General features: G+C 40.0%; 1 protein-coding gene across 11 annotated transcripts in view; it reads left to right on the top strand.

Annotated features, from left to right (window-relative positions):
* Positions 1-989: 989 nt before the first annotated feature.
* Dcaf8 (DDB1 and CUL4 associated factor 8) overlaps positions 990-27452 on the top strand; it is a 45273-nt gene continuing 18810 nt past the window's right edge. For 3 of the 11 annotated variants that reach the window (XM_021239747.2, XM_004858720.4, XM_087190942.1), the window contains exons 1-5: positions 1104-1292; positions 18701-18775; positions 22521-23185; positions 24189-24329; positions 25599-25693. In XM_021239747.2, coding sequence (XP_021095406.2) covers positions 18727-18775; positions 22521-23185; positions 24189-24329; positions 25599-25693 — 950 coding nt within the window. In that variant the 5' untranslated portion in view covers positions 1104-1292; positions 18701-18726. Of the gene's footprint in view, positions 1293-2101; positions 2178-18700; positions 18776-22520; positions 23186-24188; positions 24330-25598; positions 25694-27452 lie in introns of all 11 variants that reach the window. The other 8 variants (XM_087190934.1, XM_087190938.1, XM_087190937.1 and 5 more) reach the window with 6 other exon arrangements.

Here is a 27452-nt window from a genome sequence, read left to right on the forward strand (position 1 = left end):
GATCACCAGCCTGGGCTACACAGCGAGACCGTCTCAAAAAACAAAACCAAACCAAAAAAGGCACCAGACTACGTAGGGCCTTTGGCCAAGGCATCTGTGATAATTTTGATTTCCATTACGTAATTGGAGGTTTTGAGCAGGGGGACTATGACCTTAGATTTTTTTTAAGCCACCCCCCCCCCGTCCTATGTTTAATTGTAGCAGGGTAATAATGGAAATAGAGGAATCAGCAGACAGCAGTGTACTGCAGCAAGTACTTAAGTGACACACCAATTTGAATATTTGGACAACGGTAGAGGTGAGAAGGTTCTCCCACCCTAGCCTTCTAGTTTAAAAAAAAATCCCCAGGCAGGCAGTAATACTGCAGGCTTTTTTTTTTTTTTTTTTTTTTTGGCTTCTTTTAGGCGTCAACACTAAGGGCAGTGTCTCCAGTAGTAATTCTACAGCCAGGTAGGGTGACGCACACCTGTAATCCTTGGGAGGCTGAGATAGGAGGATCACCAAGTTGAAGCCCAGCCTGGGCAACTAAGCGAGACCCTGTCTCAAAATTTAAAAAGAAAAAAATTTTTTAAAGACTGCAGTTATAGCTCAGCGCTCCCTGGGTTCAATATGCAGTACTGCAAGAAAGGAGTAAGAAAAAAAAGTCAATTTGCATGCTGACCCATTCTTGAGAACCTTCACTAGACCGCCCATCTTCAGAGAGCCTCTTAAGCAGTTTAGCAGCACCTAGACTTCTGAGGCCCTCTTTTTAAAAAAGAATAAATGGTGGCTGTAAGTGTTAAGCGGACCTCCATGGCACGGAAAACACTTAAGGAAACTTAGTCCGCAAAGGAGAAGCCCCTAAATCACACGCATTTTGTACATCAGGAGAGAACACAACCCCTAACACCGTGCAAAAAACAAACTCGCCTCCGCATTAGTGCGCACGCGCCCCGGGCAGGTTTTTGCATTCGCCGTAAGCTCCGCCCCTAGCGCGTCCTTTGGGAAGGGTTGGAACCGAGGGCTCGCGCGGCCGCCCTCCCTTCGGTGCTCTCGGCAGATAGTCGCAAACGGGGCCGGAAAGCGTGGCGGCGCAGGCGCAGGCTCAGAGAGTGGAGGCGGCGGTGGTGGCTGCCACTGGCCAGTGTAAGATGGCGGCGGCGTTGGTGGTGGCAGTGGATGGGGCGGCTGGGCCTGGAACAGTCGGAGCAGCCCCTGGCAGAAGGATGACCCAAGGCGGGAAGCAGGCTGCTGAGTCTCGCCGGCTCCGATGCCTGTAACTGCCCCAGCCGGACACCCCTCTGACTTAACCGGTCCGTGTCTCGTTCCGACTCGGCCTGCCCTCCTCTCCCGGGCCGGTTCCGCTCAGGATGGGCTTGACCCACTTCCCCAGGCTGCTAGGGCCCCGGTCTTCTCCTTCTCTGCACCGAGGCACTGTTGGGAGGGCCAGTTCTCCTTTCCGCAGTCAGCCCTCCGTTGCTCGTCAGGGCCAGCTCCGTAACTCGCGGGGACGTCTGGCTCTGTTGGGTAACCCATTTGTGTGCCCCTACTTCTTCGCTCTAGGACGCGGCTGCCTCGGAGTCCCCGGTCCAGGGATCCGGGAGGCGGTCGGCGGCGGCTGGTCCTGTACTCTGTAATTCTCTGGAGTTCGCAGCCTACCGTCTCCAGACCGTTTAAGGACGCCTTAGAACGGTCCCGTTTGGTCCCTGTTAGTTGGAAAGCATCGGTGGCTTGAATTTCTGACTCATGATTGTCGCTGGAGTCTGTGTAAACAAACCGGAGTTGGCGCTATCACGTTCTCTCCGTGATCTCCCCTCCCCCAGCTCCGCGGCTTCTTGAGAGGTGGTTTGGTTATGGTTCAGTGTTGAAAAGGTTCAGGTTTTCCTTTTCGGTGACGTTTAGTTTTAGCGGAGCAGGGAGATAACTTGCTTGGTTTCTGATCCTCTGTGCTGGTTCATTTTATTTGTATATGTGTGCGGATTCTTGTCCAGCAGTCAGATAAGTTACTCTAATTTTAAATGCCTCTGAAGAGCTCTTAAAAAAAAATAGCAAACTCTTCGTGAAATCTTGTGTTATGCTCAGAAGAGACACCTTTGCCATGTAAACTTTTAACTTTTCTCAGTCCTTCAGTGACTCTCCAGACCTATTTTCTCAGGAGCTCTCAGCCTGGCCCTACTTCAGTGATTAAAGGAGGAAAGGTGAGTGGGAGTTACAGGCAGACCCTGCCGCGATGCTCAACTGCTAACTACTAAAGTCTTAAAATTTCTAACAAATCAGCAAGTTTGGGTATTGTTCTTGGCTGTGTTCCAGCTTTGGTTAAATTGCTTGTAAAGGTTTGATTGGCTGTGTTTTTACTATTCTGTGCTAAGCTACTGCTGGGTATGTTGAGTTTTGCCTTAGGAGAGAATGTGTGTCCCTCACCCCATGTTTCCCCTTTTCCTTTATTCATTTGCCATATGTTTTGCCTTTGTGTGGGTCGTGTTTCTTACATTGTTGAAAACTGAGAATGAGTTTGCCTGAGTTCTGTGGTATCTTTTGTAAAATCCTGTCTCTTCTCCGGCTTTTGTGTTGTCATCCTTAACCATTTAGAGCATATTTAGCCCCTTGTGACTGAAAGCCGAGGAGTGATGAGAGATGCTCCATTTCGTTCGTGTCTAAGTCCACTCCAGAATTCCAACTTTTCAGAACGTACTGGGGAAGTTTTGGTGAAAAAAATAAAAATAGTAGTTGCTGTTTTGTAGTTAGTCTAAAGAATTCTTGGTTAGCAGAAGAATCATCCTGTAAATTCAGCACGGGGCCAGTGCCAAAAAGGGAGTAAGAACATACTTATAAATGTAGCTTTTGTAAAACTCTTAGGTTTCTGGTGGCAGAGAATAGTGCTGCGGTTGAGGCTTGTGAGATGTGACAGAAGAGCTGAGTGGTTCTGAAAAATAGCCCTTCCCGGTTCTTAGTATATACTCCTTATGGTTTATAGAAGAAAAAGATTGAGTGGGACTGTAGTAAATTTTATTCTACCTGATATCTAGGTTAGAAAATGTTCATTATGTACTGGAATGAAATTTTAAATTATGGTGTATGTAAGATATAAAGGGAAAAGTGGAGTCTTTGGAGATGGGCAGACTGGGGTTTAAATACTGTAGTAAGATTTATTAGCCATGTGACCTTAGGCAAGTTACTTTAAACTTTGCTGACTCTTAATTTCCACATCTTTAAAAGTGAGATAATAACCATTACCTCCCACAGTCATTGTTGGTATTATATGAGGAAAGCCATGTAAAGTTCTTAGGTTATGCCTAATGCATGGGACACACTCAAATATTACTTTTTATTTGTACCTTTTGAATAAGTTGTACATTATTTCTTTTTTTTTTGGTACTGGGGATCAAACTCGGGTCTTTGCACTTGCTCAGCAGGCGGCAAAACACTGAGCTAAATCCCCGGCCCCTGTACATTATTTCTTTGCATTTATTTTATAACATATTTTCCTGGTTAATTTTTCAGATTCTTTTTTCCCTCCTGGGCAGTAGGGAGTGAACCCAGGGCCTTTACACAGAGTTGATGTTGCTATTCCTTTTTCAATTTTTATTTTCAGATAGTCTTGCTAAATTGTCCATGCTGGATCAGAGCTTTCCATCCTATTGCCTCAGAGTTCTGGGATTGTAGGCAAGTGCTACCACTCTCAACTTGCTTTTTTTTTTTTTTTTCCCCTCCTCTTCCCCAGATAGCAGGAATTGACCCCAGGGCCTTCACACTGAGCTAGATTGCTACCCTTTTTTCTTTTTTAGTTTTGAGATAAGGTCTCATTAGGTTGCCCAGGCTAGGTTTGAATTTGTGATCCTCCTGCCTCAGCCTCCCAGAGTGCTAGGATTACAGATGTTCACTGCACACCTGGTTCCCCTGCTTAGTGCTGAGGATTGAAATCATGGCTTCACACAAGGTAAGCAGACATTGCTGCTTACAGCTTGGAACTCTATCCCCAGCCCCTCAAATTCTCTCTCTTTTTTTTTTTTTTGGTATCAGGGATCGAACTCAGGACCTTGTGCTTGCAAAGCAGGGGAGTGCCACTAAGCTAAATCCCTGGCCTCCGTCAAATTCATTTTTAACTCTTCAGGTCAAATGTGGCCTTATTATAAGTGCCCACCCAGGGTTGCTTTCTGAATATGATTTAGGACAATCTTGGTTGGGGTTCATGACCAGAAGGAATATTAGAATTGGTGTACATGTATTTCTAAATGTACTCTTAAACTTAAGTAATTCCTCCACTCCTTGCTTCCTTCCTCTTGGTCTATTAGCATACCTGACCAGAATTAATCAATATTGTAATTCCTTCCCTTTGTTCTATAGTGTTGTTCACCTGTACTGCAGCTACTCATGCCTTTCATTTTTGCCATGGAGGGAATACATTTTCTCTAAGATACTGAGTTGTGCAGTGATCCTTATGAACAGATTATCAAAGAACTATATCACAAAAGGGTCTCACTTCTTTCTGAACTAAACCAAGGCTAGGAGATTAGGAATTCTAGAGGGTTAGGAAAAGAACAGAGTTTGTTTTCATCTCCACATTTGGACAGTACAGATAGAGAATTTTAAATCTTTTCTTCCATATCCCTTTGGAAGAGCAAAGAGCAAAAATTGAGAAAGTATTGATAACATTGAGTGAAGGAAACCACATTTAGCCCAGTGATCATTTTAGGGCTGATAAACTTTTTTTGGGGGGTGCCAGAGATTGAACTCAGGACCTTAGACTTTCGAGGTAGCTGAGGCACCACTGAGCTAAATCCCTGGCCCCTGATGAACTTTTATTACCGCATCCAGTATCTAACTCTTGGAAGTTAAAGACCCTTCATGGTGAGGTGGGCATTTGTGTTTTTATGAGATCTGGAGATCTGTATCGGGTAGGGAGAACCATGGGAGGAGAGAAGGAAATGTGTTGAAAGATAAATAGCTTTGAGTGTTCCTTATTTCCTTAAAGGGGGGGAATAAGAATCCCTCTCTCCAAACTACAGGAAGGGTTTCATATTTTATGCTTCAGGTGACATCTGTGTATACAGTGAATCAGTATTCTTAGTTTGTGGATCACAGCTGTAAAATTCTTGCTGAAGATATTTTTGTATCTCGGGGTTTGGGGTATTACCTAAGAACTGTCACATCTTACTAGGAAGTATTTCTTAGGATGGCCAAGGTGAGAGACAGGATATGCTGTGTGCTCTTAGTTCCTACCACCAGTCTGGCTGGGCATTTTATGGTTTTAGTATATTAAATGTGTGAGAATCAGTTTCAGTGTCATGGTCCTTAGTGTTGACTAGAATCAACCTAAGGCAGAAGCGTGGCTTCAGAGAGCTAAAAGAAAACAGCCTTCTTTGTTGTTGTTGCCAGTTTAAAACAGTCCTGGCATTTCAGAAGCAAGTGGACTCTAGAAGAAGATACGTTTTAGAGGTACATCTTGTTGTGGAAGACTGGGATGTTCAGTTATGTGCATGTATTCTATCAGATGGGTTACAGGCTTTTTCTTTTCTTTTCCTTTTTTTTAGACATGGTTTTAATATGTACTATAGTTTCAAGCTGGCCGTGTACTCACTGTGTAGTTCAGGCTATCCCTGTACTCACTGTGTAGCCCAGGATAGCCTTCAACTCATGGTGATCCTCCTGCCTCAGCCTCCTAAGTGCTGAGATTACAGGCATGTGCAACCACATCCAGTTTATAGCCTTTTAAAGTCAAGAAGTGAGTAGTTAAACTAAGCTTTCTGTAAATAAATTTATTATTGGATTGTTTTTACCATAGAAAAGTTAGCTTTAGGGATGTCTAAGAAGTGTCTGAATTATAAAAGCAACAAGTATCCTAACAGAACTTTTTATTATATAACTTTGGTGTTAAAGTTATTTTTTAATTTATATTTATTTTTTTCTGGAGTTATTAAGTCTCTGAGACTGAATTAACTTTTGTTTTTTAAGTAGATTTAGCAGTGAGCCAAGATAATCTGCTGTTTACTCTCACCCCTTTGGAACTCAAGCCTCTGAGTTAATTAAATCAGCAACAGGCATGGAGTTAATGACCATGTACAGTATATAGTAGTCCCCCTTTACCTGCAGTTTTGCTTTCCATAGTCAACCACAATGCAACAATACTAGATGAAAAAGTCCAAAACTAAACACTAAGTTTTAAATTATATGCTGTTCTTTGTGAGGAAATTTCACCTTGACCCTCCAAGAGACATGAATCATCTTTGTATAGATATATCTGCACTTTATATACTACCCTCCTGTTAGTCACTTTGTAGCCTTATCATATGACTGTGGTAGTATCAAAGTGCTTGTGTTCCTTTAAGTGGAAAAGTGAAAATTCCCAGCTTAAGGAAAGAATAACCTTTATGTTTAGGTTGCTAAAATCTAGCAAGTGTATTCAACCTGTGGCCTGCCATTTTTGTGTGTTTTTTGTTTTCTTGCAGTATTGGGGATTGAACACATGGACTTCACACTGAGCTACATCCCCACCTTTTGTTTTTGGACAGTGTCTCACTAAGTTGCTCAGGCTGTGCTTAAATTTTTGATTTTCCTCCCTCAGCCTTGCAGAATGCTGGAATTATACAGCTGTGTGCCACCACTCACAGCTTTATGTTCTTGTTTTGTTTTGTTTTTTCTTTCTTGTATTGGAGATCGAACTTAGGACCTTGCGCTTGCGAGGCAGGCACTGTGCCACTGAGCAAAATCCCCGACCCCTTTATGTTGTTTTTTTTTTTTTTTTTTTTTTTTGATACTGGGTATCAAACTAGGGCCCTTGTGCTTGCAAGGTAGGTGACAGAACCATTGAACTAAATCCCCAGCCCTATGTTCTTCTTTTTTGAGTGAAGAGAAATTAGGAATATTTTGGGCCACATACAAAATGTATAATATAATTAAGTATGTAAGCAATACAACTTGCTTTTTAAATTTTTGATTATAATAGTAAAAGAGAAGCAGACCACAGTTTGGATGTGCCTGAATTCCACAGTATAGTAAGGTATTTTGAGATAAACATCCTATTCAGGTAACATTTATTATAGCATATTGACATAATTGTTTTGTTATTAATCTCTGCCTAATTTGTAAACTAAATTTCATCATATGTATGTACAGGAAAAAAACCCCATAGAGTTTGATATTATTTGCAGTTTTTGGTATCCACTAGGGGTCTTGGAACATAGCCACCTTAAATCGGAGCGGGGGGGCTACTTTTTTTTGGTTTTTTGTTTGTTTGAGACAGGATCTTACAATGTAGTCCGGGCTGATCTTGAACTTACTTGGAGCCCAGCTGCCCTTGAACTCAAAGTGATTCTCCTGTCCCACTGCCGCCCCCCCCATTACAGGCGTGTACCACCATGCTCAGCCACTACTAAATATTTAAGGGTTAGCTTTATAATAGTAATGAAAACTTTATCTTTTATTTTCACGAGTGCACTCAAGAAACTTCATTACTGTTTTTTTTTACCTATCCATTCATTCTCTTGAGAGAAGAAAGTCCATGAAATCTTTTCAGAAATTATTGCTTGATGAGTTGATGGTACAGGTCACTGCTGGAGTGCCTCGCATATGTGAGGGCCTGGGTTCCATCCCCAACACTCCAGAATTATTGAGTGATAAATTTTTTGAATTGCTCACTCCTTTATCGTAGTCTTTTTATCTCTGTCTCTGCAGGCGATATAGTTTTTATGTCAGAAGCCCAGCTTCTCAAATACTACTTTCCCCTAGAAATGTATTATATTATGGCTAAATTAATGAAAGAGAGCCTGCCCTGAGTTTGGACATCAGAGAGTAATTAATGCGACAAAGATAGCATCTTCTAAGAAATGTGGAGTGTCTAATGGATTGGATCATAAACATTTTCATTATTATATTTGAAAAGATTATTTGCTCCTATCCCCCCAGTGGTAGTGTTTCTAATATGAAGAAGCATGCATGCTTACCTCAGTTTTTTGGTTAATTTTTTGTTCTTTAGTCTAGTTTTTCTTGGCTACCTGGGAGGGTAACTAGTGGTAGCCAAGCAACTGTTTCTCTGGTGTACTTTAATCATTGCCACATTATCAACTATGTTTTGTTGAACTTACTTAGGACCCAACATTAGACCCTGCCCTCTAACCTAAAATAGATAAGGGCATTTCTCCACATTTTAAACCTTTATTTTTTATTGTAAGCAGTACCTTTCCTTTTGGAGCATCATCCTTTTATCTCTATAGTGTTTTTTCCAGTGACTTAAGAAAAATTTGAAATGTGAATGGCAAAAACTGGTGATGGGAACTGGATTCTGATGATAAAGGTAAATCATGTTGGAAAAACAATGGAAAGTTAACATAACTTAAAATCATTTAAATTGAGACAAATGAGCTTGTGTGTTACCAGAAGTTCCTAAGTTTTGCTGCTGAGGAACAGCACTTAAGATTAGAGTACATTCCTAACATACTCTGAAATACCATTATTAGAATTAAGGCCAGTAAACTATAAACATCAGGCGTTTGACATTACCAAGAGGGAGAGAAGGCCTTATTCCAAAGAAATAATGACATTTCTTACTCATAGTTTGATTGAGGGAAGATTTCATCAGTGTCTGTGCTGACTGCTTTGTAGTCCTCCATCTTGGATATCCTTGGCACCCCTAGGAGGGAGAACTTAAAGAGAGGAGGCTTCCGTTGTGGCTTCCTGGATAGATTGCTTTGCCCTAGATCACAGAACATGTTCAAACAGAGCTCTCTGAATTCTTAAAAGGCTAGTGAAAGTGAACAAACCAGATTCCATAAACTTGAAACTAAGTCCCATCTTATGCAAAATGGTTGGAGCTTCATTGCTGAGTGGCAGACCTAGGCTTCTCTAGGAAATGACATGCAGTCTGGTATCCGAGTTGGGAAGCTGTAAAAATAGTACAGATGCCTCTATGTATGAACAGGTTCTTTGCATAAATTGTTTTGAATCCTCTGTAGTTGACCAGCTTACACAGGGTAATGGTATTACTCCATTTTACAAAAGAAAAACAAAAGTACCTGGTAGAAATAGAAGTGAAACCCAGGTCTGTGTAATGCCAAAACTCTTTTATATTATGTCATACTTTGTTTTTAAAACTGGTTCTTCATTGGCAACTGATGAAACAAGTAGCTGAAAGTTGGATTAAATATTTCTTATAAAAGTATATATAAATTATTAAAATTCTGTTTAGCAGCAGGAATAAAATGGTGTTTAGTTGTTTAAACATGAGTCTCGAATTATGATAAATTGGTAGGCTAATGAGTTTTTTGTTTTTATTTTTGTTTTGCAGTACTGGAGATTGAATCCCAGGGTCTTCATACTGAGCTACGTCCCCAGAACTTTTTAGTTTTTATTTTGAGACAGGGTCTCACTAAGTCACTGAGTTCCCTCAGGAACCTCCTGCCTCAGCCTCCCAAAATACTATGATTATAGGCATGTGCCACCATGCCCAGCTGCTAAAGCCTTTAAGGAAACAATTTTTACAGACTTAACTGGAGAGGTAGCCTAATCCTAGTGTTTTATGATCTTTGAATGGGGGAGTATTAACATTCCACGCAGTCGCTGAGATAATTCCATGGAAAAAGCTATTCTGACTCATACAGCTTTTCTCGATGCATCTTTCTTTGCTTCTCTGTAGCATTGAATACATGACAAAATACTGGCTATCCCCTTACAAGGCATTCATTCTTCCTATTTATTTATTCTTCCTATTTCTCTAGGCATTTTTCTCTGTACTCCTTTTTTTCCTCAAAGGGTAGGTATTCTCTAAAATTCTTTGTGTGGATTTCCTGTCTCAGAGCTTTAAATTCTTGATTTTGTTTGTTTTTAGTAAGGTATAGTTTATAAGGTATTGATTTTGAAATTTCTCTAGAGATAATGCACAAATCTGTGTCTCTGGCTCTTTTTTTTTTTTTTTTTTTTTGTGGTACTGGGGATCAAACCCGGGTCCTTGCGCTTGCGAGGCAGGCAGTGGAACCACTGAGCTAAATCCCCGGCCCTCTAACTTACTTCTTAAGTTCCAGACCTATATTGGTTTCTCACTAGCTTCCTAACCTGTGGACTTGCATTTTAAATCTATTTAAAATCAAATTTGTCTCTTCACCCTCGTACCAGCTTCTTATTTGTAACATTTGATTTCTTGTCTTTTTGACTTTCAGCTTCATAACTGCTTTGGAGCTAAAATACTATACCTCTACAGTGTTAATCATGTTGGTTTCTATTTCTCTCTGCCCTCCTTACTTCTTACCTTGGTGTCTATAATAGCTTCTAAACTTGTTTCTGCTTGCTTTTTTGTCCATTTCAGTTCATCTTACTATCTTGGACAAAATAATCTCCTTCGTATATGACACACCAATCTATACAGTTGTTTTTGTTTTGTGATGCTGGGGGTTGATCCCAGGGCTTCACATATGCTAAGCTAGCACTCTACCCATGAGCTATACTCACCTCTATACTTTTAACTAATCAACTATACTCAGACGAGACAAGCCAAACTACACATTTTCTTGAACGTAGCAAGTTTTTAACTTCCATGTCATTTCTCTTTCTGGATCTTCAGAATGTCTTTTCTAAATTCTGTCTGTTAAAATACCATCCTTCCTTCAAAGCCTGTCTTAAAAACTAAGTTTTCATAAAGCATGTCCTTTCTCCTTGAAACTAAATATAATCTTTTCCTCTGTTCAGCTGTAACTACATTTATCTTTTTTAATTGATACTGATACTTGCATCTCTTGTATTGTAATTGTATATTGTTTTTTCTGTTTGATTAATTGCCTACAAAAAGGATTGTGGATACATTGTTTATATTTGTGTAGATTCTGTATTGCCTGTACATTGTTGCGTACCCGCATGTTTATGTACAGATGAGCCACTGGGTGGTGCCAGAGACCTATACTTTCAATAAAAATGAGTAATTTAGAGCCTCTGTATAATTAATTGGGTTGCATTGTGTTGTCAAATCTTTTGCACAGTAGGAACAGCAGTTAATTTCCCTGATCCAGTCTACAGGAGGAGACAGGGTTAGATACTCAAACCATCCAAGTACTTAATAGAACGTAGCCTAAAGTCCTGTCTCCTATAAACGTGTTTTATACAATATGAATTTCAACCTCTTTGAGGTTGTCCTTTGAACTTCCCCGGTGTTTGAGGTTTCCTGACTAATATTACACTAGTAGAGTGTAGCCTACAGTGGTAGTAGAAAATTGGCTTAGAGAAGTGCTTATTATGAAGCAGAGAAAAATGTTAAGATAAAGAAAATGAATTTAAAATGAGCCGTTTCAAACAAATAAAAAATAAAATGAGCCATTTCAGCTTGAAAACAAAAATTGGAGGTGAAGAAAGTAGAACTAGTTGATACCAGATGGATTGTGGGACCTAGAAAAGCAAATTTGTACTTTGGATGGAGATCAGCCCTGAGCAGCTGTTCATTTATTAGTGGTGTGGGGCATCTGTCTTCCCAAGAGGAACTGGAACTGCATGGCTCTCAAATATCTGTCTTACTAATAATTGAAGTATTTGTGTACTATCACCTTGGAGTTTTAAAGGAAATTCGAAAACCTTGCCTACAAGTGCTTAAGTAGGAGAGCTGGGCGTGTTAGCAAATGAGGCATGGACTGGCCTGAAAGACTGCTAGGATTATGGAAGTTATGAGAATTGATTGAAACCTGGTCCAAGTCTTAGTAAAGGGATTTTTTTTTTTTTCTTTTTTGAGACAGGGTCTTGTCTTATAGTTCAGACTGGCCTTGAACTCACTGTGTAGCCCAGGCTAACCTCAGCCTCCCAAGTGTTGTGATTACAGGCATGCGCCATCACACCCAGCCAGTAAAGGGATTAAAGGTAGTTCAGTAATATTTACATGCTGATGTTTCCATCAGGCCCAAGGCAAGGTGGAGTTATCAGACCAAGAAGCCCTAAACACCAAAGGACTTAAAATGAACTTGAGAGAAATTTGGAAACTAAAAAGCATAAACACACAGATCCTGAGAGTGTGGCTCAGTGGTCAGCCCTACATTTGATTCCCCAGCACCAAAAAATAATTTACCGCCTGCCTTGCAAGCACAAGGACCCGAGTTTGATCCCCAGTACCAAAAAAAAAAAAAGTGTGGAGATTAATAGTACAATCTAGAAATACTTTGTACTACTTTCAGCTTCTGATATTCTTAGTTATCACCAAAGCAGTAGAGTTGGAAACCTTTTTGTATTTTGGTTTCATCTTACCATTCATGTGGTTGCTCATAAGTCACTTGTTTGTTTTGGTTGCAACACAGATCCTTTGAGCACTTTAGTTTTCAGGTGAGAAGACCTGACATTTTGTTCTCTTGCTGTGATATATTGACCACTTTAGTCAACTTCTGTTAATAATCATAGCCTTGAGAATGTAGTTGTTGCATATTATCTTTCACCATTTGCATGATTTATTCCCTCACAGATCTCCCATTTTCTTTTTTTCATCTTATTTCTTTAGACTACATTTATTGAGGTATAATTTACATACAGTAAAATTTATCCTTTTTTATGATGACCTTCAAATTCTGACAAATGCGTAGTCATTTAACACCTTTGTGGGCCGGCAATTTAGCTCAGTAGTTCTGGTGCCTGCCTTGCAAGGGCAAGGTCCCAAGTTCGATCCCAGTACCAAAAACAAATACTAAAGCTAACACTTTTGTAATTGAAACAGAACATTTATGTTCTTTCAAAACATTTTTTATGTTCTTTTAGTCAGTTCACTCCCCTGGCAACCACTTTCTATCTTGTAGTTTTATCTTCTCCAGAAAATACCATAAATGGAATCATATATTACATAGCTGTTTGGAGCATGATCTTTTTTTGCTCTTAGTATAACATCTGAGATCTCCCAATGTTGCTGCTGGTATTAGTAGTTCATTTTTTATTGCCCTGAAGTATTCCACTATGTGGACATTCCACAGTATGTTTAACTGTGCCCCAGCTAAAGAACATTTGGTCATTTCCATTTTAAAAAAATGAATATATAAGTAAAACTGCTGAAACATTTGCCTATAGGTTTGTAAATTTTGTGGATATACATTTTTTCTTTTGGTACTAGGGGTCAAACTCCTGACCTTGCGCTTGCAAGGCAGGCTAAATCCTGGCCCCATGGATATACATTTTTAAGGGGATACATAATGTGACATTCGTGGGTAAGTTTGTTTTAGTAGGAAACTGCCAAAATTTTTCCAAATTGGCCATATCATTCTGCATTTTTCTCACCAGTATATGAGTGTTGTAGTGCTCCAGTTCTTGTTGGTATTTGATATAAAGTAAAATTTCCTCACTATTTTAAATTAATTAACTATTGTTGTAATACTGGGCAATGAACATAGGGTCTTCACACTATGGCACATCTCCAGCCCTTTTTATTATGATAATTTTATTTTGAGACAAAGTTTCATTGAGTTGCTAGGTTTGACCAGGATAGGCTCAAACTTGTGATCTTCCTGCCTCGGCCTCCCAGAGTTCTGGTCTGGGATTACAGGCGTGTGCTACCATGCCCAGTTTATTTAAAATTTTTTATCATTCTAATAGGTGTCCAGTAGATTGTTTGTTTGTTTTTTGCAGTACAGAGGGATCAAATTCAGGAGCTTGCACTTGCCAGGCAGGTGCAGCACCACTAAGCCATATCCCCAGCTAGATTTTTACTGTGATTTCAATTTGTATTTCCCTAATTACTAATAATATTGAGAACCCTTTCAAGAGATTATTAGTTGTAAGAGCTTTAAAATATATTCTGGTTACTGTCATTTATCAAAAATGTTTGCAGACATTAGTCTGCAGCTTTTCATTCTTAAGTCTCTTGAAGAAATTTTAATTTTGATAAGTTCAGTTAATTTTTCTTTTGTGGTTGTGTTCTATTCTAAGGAGTAGTTGCTGGGCCGGGGATGTAGCTCAGCAGCATACTGCCTACCTGGCAAGCACGAGGCCCTGAGTTCCATTCCCAGTACCAAAAAAAAAAAAGTCTAAGGAATAGTTGCCTAACTGGAGGTCACAAAGATTATCTCTTTTTCTTTTGGAAAGTGTTTTAATTTACATACTTAGGTCTATGATCTATTTATCTGTATATCTATTTATTTATTGGGTCCTGCAATTGAACTCAAGGACTTTTGCACATTAAGCACATGCTCTACCATTAAGTTAATACCCCCAGCCTACAATCCATTTTGAATTGATTTTTGTATATTGTGCAACTTACACGTTTGGGTTTTTTAGTTTAGTTTTTTGTGGTTTTTTTTGCATTGGGATGCCCAACTGTACTAGCATACATGTTCTCTTGTATAGATTTTTCATTGAGTATTGGGTAAAAAAGCAACCCCCATGATTTTTTTGTTGTTGTTGTTTTTGTTTTTTTGCGATTGAACTCAGGTCCTTGCGCTTGCGCAGCAGGTGGAGAAACCACTGAGCTAAATCCCCGGCCCATCCCCCATGACTTTTAAACAAGAGAAACTTGGTACCTGTTTTACAAAGTCTCCTTATTTAACATATTAATTCCTCTTCTGCTTGGTTGTTAAGATTTTTTTGTTGTTGTTGTTTGTTTTGTTTTGGTACTGGGGATTGAACTCAGGACCTTGTGCTTTCAAGGCAGGCAGCAGCACCACTGAGCTAAATCCCTAGCCCATGTAGTTAAGATTTTTATCATGCAGTTGGTTAAAAATTTTGAGGCCTCATTTTTATTAAGACATAAAAAAGTAGGTTACAGGAATTTGTTAGTGAAATTATGATACCTGAGTCTTTTTTCCACCATCATCCACAGTTTGCTCTTTAACCTTCAGTTTGGCAGAGGTTATGGTTATTTTTAGAGTACAGGCAATAGAGCTAATTAATTCAACACCAGCCACGTGGGGCAGTGAGCTCATCAGCTCTTCCTACTTCAGCATAGTTTGCTCTAGACTGGATTTTGCTTGGAAATTCATCATCATAAGATAGTAGATTTGTTGGTTATATAATATACTAAACAGTGAAGAAGATACTGTAGTTTGGGTTTGAATCAAATGTGGTCCCTAGCCTCAGATTATAAAATAATTATATTCTTTCATGAATAGAAGATATTCTAGGGCAGCTCCTTTATTTGAGTCCTGGACCACAATTACAGTATCTCCACCTGCTTTAATTTGGACATTGTCTTGTAACTGCTTGGGGTGCCATAATAAATGCCAAAGACTGGTGGTTCAAACAACAGAGATTTATTGTCTCATGGTTCTGGAGGCTAAAAGTCTAAGATCAAAGTCCCAGCATAATTGGTTTCAGTGAAGGTGTTTTTCTTTTGTTTCCTGTTTTGTAGAGATCACCCTTCTTGCTGTGTTCTTATGTGGCATGAGAGAAAAGGAGAACTCTCTGGGATCTAAAGCTTTCTTGAGGGTACTAAAGCTTTCTTGAGGGCCCCACTTATATGATGTCATCAAAACCTAATTATATCCCAAAGGTCCTATCCCTAAATACTATTACATAGGGAGTTAAGGCTTCAACATGTGAATTTTAGGTGGGAAATATTAGTGAGAACTAATATCCTTTTTTTTTAAACCGTGGCAAAGTTTTACATTTATTAAAGGTAAGAAGGAAACAGAAGGGCAAGGGGAAAAACGAGCTCTGCAGAGCAAGTTTGGGCTGAGTAACAAGGGAGATAAAAATAAAAATACACCCTATCATGAGGAGGCACAGTAGCCGGGAACTAATATATAATATACTTAGGGATATGCAAGATAATCTGGTGGGATATAAAAAAATAATGTTGAAATATGTATTTGGTATTCTAGAAAAGTTAATATTTAATGTGAATTGACTGCGTGTGTGTTCCTACCTATTGGAATTCTCAAAATTTTTACTGAGAGAGGTTCATAAAGTTTGGAGGCCACTGTTCCAGAGCATTCCCCCCCACCCCACCGCATACCAGGGATTGAACTCAGGACCTTGCACCTGCCAGGCAGGCAGGGTGCCACTGAGCTACATCACCAGCCCCTAGAGTATCATTTTGCAGAAGTTTTAGCATAAAATTGTGCTTATTTACAGCATCTGTGGAATTACTGTTGCTTGAATATCCCGTATCTGAAATGCTTGGGACTGGAAGTGTCTCACATTTCATTATTTTTCAAATTTTGAAATATTTGTATAGACTTGTTCAACATCCCTAATATGAAAAAAATGCTCTGAAATCTGAAACTTTTTTTTGGTACCAGGGATCGAACTCAGGTCCTTGCGCTTGCGCAGCAGGCAGTGAAACCACTGAGCTAAATCCCTGGCCCGTGAAATCTGAAACTTTTTGAATGTCATGTCAGTGCTTAACAAGTTTCAGATTTGGGGGCATTGGGATTTTTGGATTAGGTACATTCAACCTGTTATTTTATAGAGAAAATGAAGTCCAGGGATAATTAAATAGCTCATCAGGAGCATAAAATACACTAATGGCTGCCAGATGTTCTGGAGTACTCCTGTATTCCCAGCACTCGGGAGGCTGAGGCAGGAGGATTGCCATGAGTTCCAGGCCATCCTGGGCTACATACTGAGTTCAGGGCCAGCCTGTACTACAAAGAGAGACCCTGTCTCAAAAAACCAAAACCAAACAAAGAAACAAATATGCTAATGGTGTGACCAAATATGGTTGATGTAAGCATTTATAGAGTTTTCTTTTTCTGAATTTACAGTAAATTCAACTGTTTTCCTCAAAGAAATTTGGTTTGTTTGTTTGGTGGGGATTGAACTCAGGGCCTGTGCACTTACCTATATCCCCTGTCTTGTTTTGTTTTGAGCTAATTTGCTTGGGTGGGATTTAAACTTTTGACCCTTCTGCTTCAGTCTCCCAAGAGCAGAGATTACAGGTTTTTGTAACAAGACAGCTCTCAGCTTAGAAATTTCCTTCTTGAAAGTACCTTAAGCCAGATTCCCTAAAAGACTCTTCTATAACCTCTAGGTATGAGTTGAACCTCATGGCTCTCTTTTTCCCTACTTCTCAGAAGTGGGTAATTTAGGTTTTGGTTCTTCCTGGTCATGGAGGCTGGGAAAGCAAATTTGTTTTTTTAAAGCAGTTCTGACTCAAATTCAGGTGGTCTGGGTTCCTCTAGAAGTTAATAATTAGTTTTGAGAAAGTTTCTCTGGAGCTGCTTTTTTAAATTCTCTGGGAGTGGATAAGAGTGGGGTGAGAAGTATGGTATGGTAGACAGTTTTAATTATGGAAGTGGGAAAACATCAAATCTGTTCCCCTTTGACCATGATACAGAGGTCTACTTATGACCATAGTTTTTAATCCTGCCAGAGAAGTACAATCATTTTCCTTAATTCATAGGATTTTGCAAGTAATTAATTTTGAGCCCTAGATGAGGGGGAAGATACTGCTGAGATGCTAAAGAATCTAAACAGAGACTATTGAAAGAAAAAAGCAAGTGCCTGAGAAATGCTGTGTAGAAATACAAACATCAAAGAAAGAGGAGGAAAAGAGCCTGTTCTGCAAACAGCTCCTCAGTTTTTCTTTATGTGACTTCACACATCTGTTTGTCATTGTCTTCCATAGTCACCCTTCCAGGTGTCCCTTCCTCAAATTCACCCTCAGCTGTGTTCTTGTGGTAGTTTTACTCCCCCATCTTGGCCTACTGTGAGCAGTCTTTGAGCAGCTGTCTCTTGGCAGATGACAGCTTTTATGAACAGTGTAGATTTTGGTAGATGAAAGTAGGGGTTAAGGATAAGGATGGGGCTGTTTCTGGGATATTTGTTATGGGAATGAAAGGGCTGTTGAAAGATTAGAGGCCAGTGTGCCTGGGTACAAGAACTGGAGTCATAATCATACTTTGTCTTTTACCCATTGCCCTTTGTCCAAGGCACTGAAAGGGCTTAACAAGATTCTGGTCTGAATAATATTATTCTTTGCTCTTTGGAATTTGCTGGAGGTGGCAGTGGGGGGTGGGGGGGTGGGGGGGTGATAGCGGCATAATAGAAATAAGCTAGATACCCTGGTTCCCAGTTAGGACTTTGCCAGAAAGATAAGTCTGGTGAAAGTTGGTGGAGTAAGGTGAAATAATGTTTGCTATTATATGAAAGCAGCTTCCCTACCTTTCCACTTGATCACTGACTATTAATCCAGAGAGGGAGAGAATATTAAGATTCTTTCTTAGGGGTTAGGTGCTCCTGAGATTACATTCTAGTTCTACTTCGTACAATTCTTAGTATCTGTGCCTATAATAAGCTTGAAACTGGACATTTGAGTGGACATAAAGCACAGGCTCTTACCAAAAGTTTGGTTTCTTCTCTGTTGATTTGTGTGGAAAATAATACTCAGAATCTGACTCACCTCTTCATGTTGTGAAACAACTTTTACGGTGTTTGTTGGTACATGAGACTGTCATTTAGAAGGGAAGATTCTTGCCTAGAGGGCAGTGCTGAAGCTAGCTTTCTGTATTGAGGTTCCTTGCTTGCAGTACCTGTCACTTGATATGTGCCTGCTGTTCCAGGTTTTATTTCAGTTTCCTCTTTCCTATCTGAAAAAGAAGCACTGCCAGTTACTCAATAAGGTAAAAAGATAGCAGTTAATCTCCCAAAAATATATATCCCTCTGTGGAATTTGATATTGGGGGAGGGGATCTGATGTGCTTTTCAGCAGCTGAAAAGTCCTGTTAAACACACACAATTTTTATAAAATTGACAATGCTTGTACATTGTTAAATCTTCTTGTCCTTTTTGTTGTCTTTCCCAGGTGGTTTTTCTAATTATTTCATTTTCTTCCTCCCAAATGCAGGCTGCTTACAGTAAACATCATTCAAGATGTCCAGCAAAGGGAGCAGCACAGATGATAGAACAGACTTAGCTAATGGTAAGGGGCCAAAATGAAGATGAAGCTATTTTTACTATCAGCTGAGGTCCTCCTCCTCCCCCCAGGATAGAGTGGAAACCTGGATATTAGTGGAGGGAAGGAACTTTTCCTGTGTTGTTTTGAGTATGGGAAACTACACTGGAAACATCTTGGGTTATCTGGTACTTTGGCTTCTTCAAATTTTATCTGATGTTTTTAGAAGATCAGTAAGACAGGTGTGCTTCTAAGAGGTCAAATGGTTTGAAATTCTGAAAGGCTGTAAAGGTGGCCAGGACCTAGAAAATTCTGTTAATAAAGAAGCAAAATAAGATCCAGTGGGTGGTAGGAACAGGGGAATTTGGAGGAAGATGAGGTTCCCCAGTATTTATATTAAGCGGTTTTTTTCCATGGTAGGTAATAGTTTGATAGAGATATTAGATCATAAGAGGAAGTTACTGGCCTAGGAATTTAACTCAGTGGTAGAACATGAGGCCCAGGGTTCAAATGAACCTCACCCCCACCCCTGATCCCCTGCCACTGCCACTGGAGGAAGTTACAAACCAAACCAAGTGGAATTCTTCTTACCTTTCTTCCCTCCTTTTCCTTTTCCTCCCTCCTTCCCTTTTCTTTTCACTGGGTTTAGTTGAAAGGCACAGGGTTCTGGAGAAACCTGACGTATACTATTAATTTGAAGATTGGCTATTAACTATGTCAGGAATTGGCAAACTTTAACCTACAAGCCAAAGCCAGCTTCCCACTTATTTTTTGTTAAGTTTTATTAGAATGTAGTCATGCCAATTCATGTATGTAGTATCTATGAGTTGTTTTAGTGTTGGTGAAGTTGCTTTTATGCTAATGGGATTGAGTAGTTGTGACAGTCCCACATGGTCTACAAAGCCTAACATTTTTATTATCTGGCCCTTTGCAGAAAAAATTTGCCAACTCCTGAGCTAGATTTTGGTCATTGACTATTGGGGCCCTCTTGCTGAGCTTGTGATACACTTTGGCCCTTATATTAATGGCCAGAATGGCCTCTAGAGTCTGAATTGTTAATCATAATTCTAACAATAAATTTTAGGGATTTTGATGTTTAATTTTTCCTTCTCACCACAGACCTGTTAGCTGTGGTATTTTCTTTTTTTTTTTTGGTACCGGGGATCGAACTCAGGTCCTTGAGCTTGCGAGGCAGGCAGTGCAACCACTGAGCTAAATCCCCAGCCCAGCTGTGGTATTTTCATCCCTTCTCTCCATTCCGAGGCTCAACCCAATTTCATTTTTAAAACACCCCACCTATGGGCCGGGGATTTAGCTCAGTGGTTCCGCCGCCTGCCTCACAAGCACAAGGTCCCAAGTTTGATCCCAGGTACCAAAGAAAAAAAAAAACCAAAAAACTCCATCTATTAAACTTCTCAGTTTTAGCAAATATAGTTCCTAGGTTCAGATTTCTGTGTGTATTTTGGGGGGTTTTTTTGGGTACCGGGGATCGAACTCAGGACCTTGCGCCTGCAAGGCAGGCTCTGGAACCACTGAGCTGAATCCCCAGCCCCTCTGTGTGTATTTTTTAAGAGTTTGCTTTTTTTTTTGGTCCCAGGGATCCAACTCGGGACCTTGCGCTTGTGAGGCAGGCGGCAGAACCGCTAAGCTAAATCCCTGGCCCTCTCTGTGTGTATTTTTTAATTGTTTCCTGGCTCCTAGCCCAGTTGTCTTCACACTTAGTTGAGGTGCTTTTGTGTCGCTCATCCTTCTGTTATTACTTGAAACTAAGCACTTGTATTGTTTATCTGTTTTCTGTGTTGGCTTTTGCCTAAGAGTTCATTGAAAAGGGATCCCATTGCTTTAGTGATTGTCACAAATTACTGCTCTAATCCAGATAACTAGACAGTAAGGTGCTCTAGTTTGAATCCTTAAACATCAGTATCGGAGTGGAATATCTTATACTAGAATCATACAGCTGGTCTGCCTTTCCTAACAGCTTTTACTTCTGGCAGAATAGAATTTGAAGTCATCCTGAGGAGAGGCAGTGAGCAGGCTGTGTTTACTTACAATGCCTTCTCTCCTTCCTTTCTCCATACCTTGACCTTAGGTAGGAAATCGTGGTTGTGTTAACTCTAGAACATTGCCAAGTGCTCATTGGAATATGATTTGGTTGGTGTTAGATAAAAGAATGGAGTTTCTAATTGTAGTCACCTAATTATTTAACCACCAACATAATAAACGAAGAATACACTGAACTTTTCTTCTCAGGTACCACTAGCATAGGTCTGTTTTTCATCAATCTTGTGTATGTTGCCAGGCATGGTAGCACATGCCTGTAATCCCAGCACTGGGGAGGCAGAAGCAGGTTGATCTGCCGCAAGTTCAAGGCCAGTCTGGGGTACATGGTGAGTTCAAGCCCAGCCTGAACTACATAGCAAGAAAACAACAACAACAACAAAATTTTGTGTATGCTTCCTGATAAAACTGTGTCTCAGTAAAGAGACTAAAAATACGTGACTAACAAAACTAATGGAAGTATGTCTGAATATGTTCACTACCAAAAGGTGAGCAAGAATCCATACCAAGTGATTACAATTCCCTACTTAAAAATCCCTTCAACTCTCTTTCTTTATGAGTATTAGGAACTTATGGGAAAAAAACAGCATTTAGGCAGCAGGAGATGGAGATGTTTTTTTGAAGTAGAAAATGGCCTAACTCTGTATCCGTAAGTTGAAGTGATTTAAATCAGTTATTTTCCATCTTTCTCTAAGAAGATAGCTGTGCTAGCACTGGCTGGAGATTTTCTTACAGTTTAATTATTTGCTGTACTTAATGGATGCCATCCAACAAAACACCTAGTTGGATTAGGCGTACTTTCATACAGTATGCCAAAGCTTTGTCTCTTGAGAATTTTGTTGCAGTGTGGGGGATTGAACTCAGGACTTCCTTACTAAGCTACATCTACAGCCCTTTTAAAACTTTTCTTTCCCTCCTCTCCCTTCCCCCGCTTTTTTTCTTTTCTTCTTTTTTCTTGTTTCTTTTCTTCTCTCTTATTTTTGAGACATTATTACTAAGTTGCTCAGGCTGGTTCCAAACTTGTAATCTTTCTGCCTCAGTCTCCCAGAGTGTCCTACCACATCCAGCTCTTAATATCATTTTAGTTTATTCTGCAGTTCTTCACTTTTGTTGAAGTGTCTTTGTGTGTGGTTTTGATCTTTTCAATTTGTTGTCCTTTATAAGATTTTCCTCTTAAGAGGTAATTTTTTTAAGGGCTGGGCATGGTGGCACCTGTGCTACATAGTGAGTTCAAGACCAGCCTAAACTATATCGTGAGACTTTGTCTCAAAAAACAAACAACAGGGCCGGGAATTTAGCTCAGTGGCACCACTCCTGCCTTGCAAACGCAGGGTCCTCCGTTTGATCCCTGGTACCAAAACACAAAACAAAAAACAAACAACAGTTAACTTTATTTTTTCCTTTTCTACCACTGAGCTACATCCCCAGTCCCCCCCCAACCATCTTTTTCTTAAATATGTTCTCATCTTAAATTGCCCAGGTGACATCAAACTCATGTTCTTCCTGCCGAAGCCTCCCAATAGCCAGGATTACAGGCAAATGCCAGTTTCAGAAGCTTACTCTTTATAAACATTTTTAATGGAAACACTTTGCCTGAAATTTATTTCTTGGTTTTTCGATATGATGGTTTCTTAGACTACAGTGGGAAATCCTTCTGATCGCAGTCCCAATCATATTTCCCAATTTTCCCCTTCCATTCTTCATTAATGTGCAGGAAGCCTATCTAGCAGTCCAGAGGAGATGTCTGGAGCAGAAGAGGGGAGGGAGACATCCTCAGGCATTGAAGTGGAGGCCTCAGACTTGAGTTTGAGTTTGACTGGGGATGAAGGTGGCCCCAACCGTACCAGCACAGAAAGTCGTGGCACAGACATGGAGAGCTCAGGTGAAGAAAAGGACTCTGACAGTATGGAGGACACTGGTCATTACTCCATCAATGATGAAAGCCGAGTTCATGACCGCTCCGAGGAAGAGGAAGAAGAGGAGGAAGAAGAACATCCTCGGCGCCGTGTACAGCGCAAGCGGGCCAGCCGTGACCAGGACTCATCAGATGATGAGCGGGCCCTGGAAGACTGGGTGTCCTCAGAGACAACAGCCCTGCCAAGACCTCGCTGGCAAGCCCTTCCTGCCCTTCGGGAGCGGGCACTGGGCTCAAGTGCTCGCTTTGTGTATGAGGCTTGTGGAGCAAGAGTCTTTGTACAGCGTTTCCGCTTGCAGCATGGGCTTGAGGGCCATACCGGTTGTGTCAACACCCTGCACTTTAACCAGCGCGGCACCTGGCTGGCCAGTGGCAGCGATGACCTGAAGGTGGTGGTGTGGGATTGGGTGCGGCGGCAGCCAGTGCTTGACTTTGAGAGTGGTCACAAAAGTAATGTCTTCCAGGTAAGGCAAGGAAGCATAACTGAGAATTGGGCATGAGTTACACAATCTGAGCTGCTGCGTAGAGAGGAGCTGGTAATGAGTTGTGCTAAGAATCACACATCAGGACTTAACCCCACGTTGGCTTCCTTAATGACGTAGAAAGACCCATGGCAGTCTTTTGTTTTCTTGACCATAAGGGCTGTCAGAAGTCCTACTATAGGTAGAATGCCTGGCACTCATCAGGGAGGTATTGTAGATGTGTTAGTAGGAGACAGTATAGTGTAAAAGCACAGGCTCTTGAACCACTCTGCCTGGGTTCAAACCCTGGCCTTTCCACTTAATAGCTATGTGAGCTTGGGAAGGTTAACCTGTGTTTTCAGTTATATCTATAACTATATCTATAAAATTGGGTCTAAACATTCAGGGTTATGAAGATTAAATAACAAAAAAAAATTAGCTAATATTACTTTTTTTTTTTTTCTTGGTACCCAGGGATCGAACTTGGGACCTTGCGCTTGCAAGGCAGGCATTGTAACCACTGAGCTAAATCCCTGGCCCTAGCTAATATTACTGTTCTGAGGAGATTTTATTCAGACCCATTCTCCATATTGATGCTAGCTATTTATCCCTAAACATGTTCTCTTTTCTGCCCCAACATTCATCCCTAATTTCCTTTTCATTTTTGGCATAGTGATGTTTACTGCTGTTAAAGACAGATTTTCCTTTATTCCTTATTTTTCTGCCCTATTAGGTACATTTGTAGTTCACCTGAGCATTTAATGATATATCAGTTCAACCTTCTAGAATCAACCAAAATGCTCTCACACATCAGAGGAAGTCTTTTCTTTACTTTTCTGTTTTTAACCCCTGGGAGAAATTGGGCTTAGCCATCTGTACAAGAGCATGAAAATTGTATGTAGCTATCATGCAAGAAAAGGGGTGAACTGGGATCATTACATTCTTCACTCTCAGATTCACTTCTTCAATTTCTTTTGTGTGCAACCTTTTTTCATTCTTCCCACAGGCCAAGTTCCTTCCCAACAGTGGAGATTCCACCCTGGCCATGTGTGCCCGGGATGGACAGGTTCGGGTAGCAGAACTGTCTGCCACACAGTGCTGCAAGAATACAAAGCGTGTGGCGCAGCACAAAGGAGCATCCCACAAGGTTAGCCTTTGCTTCAGTTTGTGAATCCATACCATCTGTGGATTTCTTTTTTTATTTGAATTTTTTAATTTATTGGTATATTTTAGATATACGTAATGATTATATCCATCTGTGGATTTCAGCTAATATCCTCTTATCTCTGCCTGTCACGTCCCCTTTATTGTGGTTATCTGCCTTGTGTCTTTCAGTCCTAAGAATTATAGTTAAGAAAGGAACAAAAATAGCCAACCTAAACTTCTTGGAAGATAAGTATTTCAGAGATTACCCAGATCATGTACTTGTAACATTCACTTGACTGTATCTACCCCCTAAGCTGAGCTCTGTTTGGTTGGAGATCCTTAAGGTCTCCTATGCTTTCCAAACCCCTGAAATTTAATTTTTAAAACAATTTTCACAATTCCAAGGCACTAGTAGTTGGTTCCTCATCTGTAAGAACTCCCAACTTTCCTGCTTACAACTCTCAGCTCACAAATAGCACTATTTCTGGAAACCCTATTTAGAGTTGGGAATATAGGCCAGATAGTCTTCGGGGTAGCCAGTGAGGAGCTATGAGCTCCCCATTCTCAGAGTAGGCATTGTGTTTTTCCATGCCATGAAAAGAGATGGTACCTTGTTTTACAGACCTTAAGAAAATGTATAGATGGACCTAGAGTATCCTTTCTAGTCCATATGGCTCTGGAAAAGTGAAATTCATCTGTGATTCGTAAGCCTACACCCAATACTCTAGATAACTAATTTTTAGAACTAACATAAAGGGAAAGAAAGGGCACCATTTCTCTCCATACCTCAAGGTGTGGAATTGATTTTGAAAATGAACTCGTAAGAGCTGATATTTTAAATCCCGAAAGGATTTGTTAAAATAGCAAATCATCTGTCCTTTGACTTGTACAGAATAAACAGACTGAATAATTTACACAGAAGAGCAAGTGGTACTTAAAGTATCTTCTCTGGAATTTTACAACAACAACAAAAAAGGCAGACATTTCTCTTCCTGAGACATTTTCATTGTAGCCTTTCATAAAAGTAAAGAAGTGAACTTGAGCCAGGGATTTAGCTCAGTGGTTCTGAGTTCAATCTCTGGTATCAAAAAAAAGAAAATATACTGGATTTGAATTATTGGGCTGGGGATTTAGCGCAGTGGTTCCAGTGCCTGCCTCGAAAGCACAAGGTTCTGAGTTTGATCCCCAGTACCAAAAAAAAAGAAGTGAACTTGACTATTTCTAATTCTAATCCTTAGAAACCTCATTCTTTCCCCCTTTTCTCTTTCAGTTGGCCCTGGAACCAGACTCTCCCTGTACGTTCCTGTCTGCAGGTGAAGATGCAGTTGTCTTTACCATCGACCTGAGACAAGATCGGCCAGCTTCGTAAGTATAGTAATAATATCTTTAAAGCTCTCTATCCCTTGGTCTTGAAAATATTTCATGTGTCCTAGTAATGCTCAGCTCTCAAGTCCCTCAGAATAAGTGCCTTTGTGCCTATGATAAGAGGTAGTGAGTGTATGGTTCAGGAGAATTCCTTACTTCTTGTGTCTTTCTCAGCAGTGAAATATTTTGCCTTCATTTTTGAAACAAGGTTCAGTTATATGTGGGATTTAATAACTTGATGATCTTAAGCTTGCCTTTAATTAGGTGTCATTCATCCTACCCACAGGAAGACTAGAGGATATGATCCTATAAATTTTCAGTTCAGTTGCATATAGAAACAAAATCAAATGATGAATCTTGAACAGAAATATTGATAGCTATAGTAGAGTCCTGTCATACCACAGCTCATTTGTGCATGAATTTGAGCTTCGTGAGTATGTTATATTTTAGCTGTGTGATGTCATAGGAGAAACATAGCATTTTGTTTGAACACAGGCAGAGGAACTCAGACACTACTAATTATGATCTGTATACAGTAATCTTCTAAACCTCAGTATATCTCCTTCCTTTTACGGGGGTTTCTCTGAGGATTATTGATATGTACATTTGATGCCCTAGCATCAAATGTTGCAAGCACCATTAGTGAAACTGATTAAATTGTAGCTACCATTATAATTATTTTAGTGATTTTTATTTTTATTACTCTTGTAATAAGCAGATACATTTTAAGAGATTTGGATAATAAAGTACATGGCCAAAATGTAAATGCTTCCTCATAACACCCATTCCCATTTTTCTAGCTATTAGTCACCATTGTCAGTAATTTTGAACACTTCCAGTCCCCTTTTATTGTTGTTGTTTTGAGATAGAGTTTTGCTGTCTAAATCCAGGCTGGCCAGGCATTTGCTATGCAGCCCAGGCTGGATTTGAACTTGCAGTCTTCCTACTTCAGCCTTCTAAGTGCTGGGCTTATAGGTGTATCCCACCTCGGCCACCCCCATTCCCTTTTTACTATATTCATGTACCTAAGTATGTACATATATAGTACCCCTAATAAATGGGGTAATTATATGTATACACCTTTGCTTTTGTATATATTATGTTTTGGAAATCTTTCTATATCAAACGGTAAAAGCATCTCGTGCTTACGCATGACATACATGTTATAGCATTGGTGGGTGTGCTACTCTGTGTTTAATCACTCATTAGTGGGTATCTAGATTATTTGTCTAGTTAGTCTTAAAAATTATTATAACAAATCTTGTTGTTTGGTAACAGTTTTGAGATTGGGATGTCAGGGCTTTACATAGGATATAAGTAAATATAAATTCATCTAGGGAATATAATTTGAAGGCTAATTATAATTCGACTTTTAGTGAGATGAACCTAAAAAGTTGTCTAGAAAGTAGACAAATTTCAACAGCTGCTTAAATGATGGAAATGTTTTATGCTTGGAGAAAGGATATACTGGTTATTTGTATAACCTTCAAGAAGAGGAAGATTGGAAGGTGATGGGTGTATAGTGGAAAGGAAACAAGGCCAAGTGTCAAGGGCTGTGCCTTCTATTACAGATTACCCCTGGCTGAAAGATTTTTTAATTTTTTTTTTTTGGTACCGGGGATCGAACTCGGGTCCTTGCACTTGCGCAGCAGGCAGCAAAACCACTGAGCTAAATCCCCAGCCCACGATTTTTTAATTTTACAATGGTGTGAAAGTGAATACACATTCAGTAGAAACTGAATTTAAACTTTTAATTTTG

Source organism: Heterocephalus glaber, unplaced genomic scaffold (assembly GCF_053883595.1).
Source record: "Heterocephalus glaber isolate CG9 unplaced genomic scaffold, H.glaber_assembly_v1.0 deba00001561, whole genome shotgun sequence".
Lineage (NCBI taxonomy): Eukaryota > Metazoa > Chordata > Mammalia > Rodentia > Bathyergidae > Heterocephalus > Heterocephalus glaber.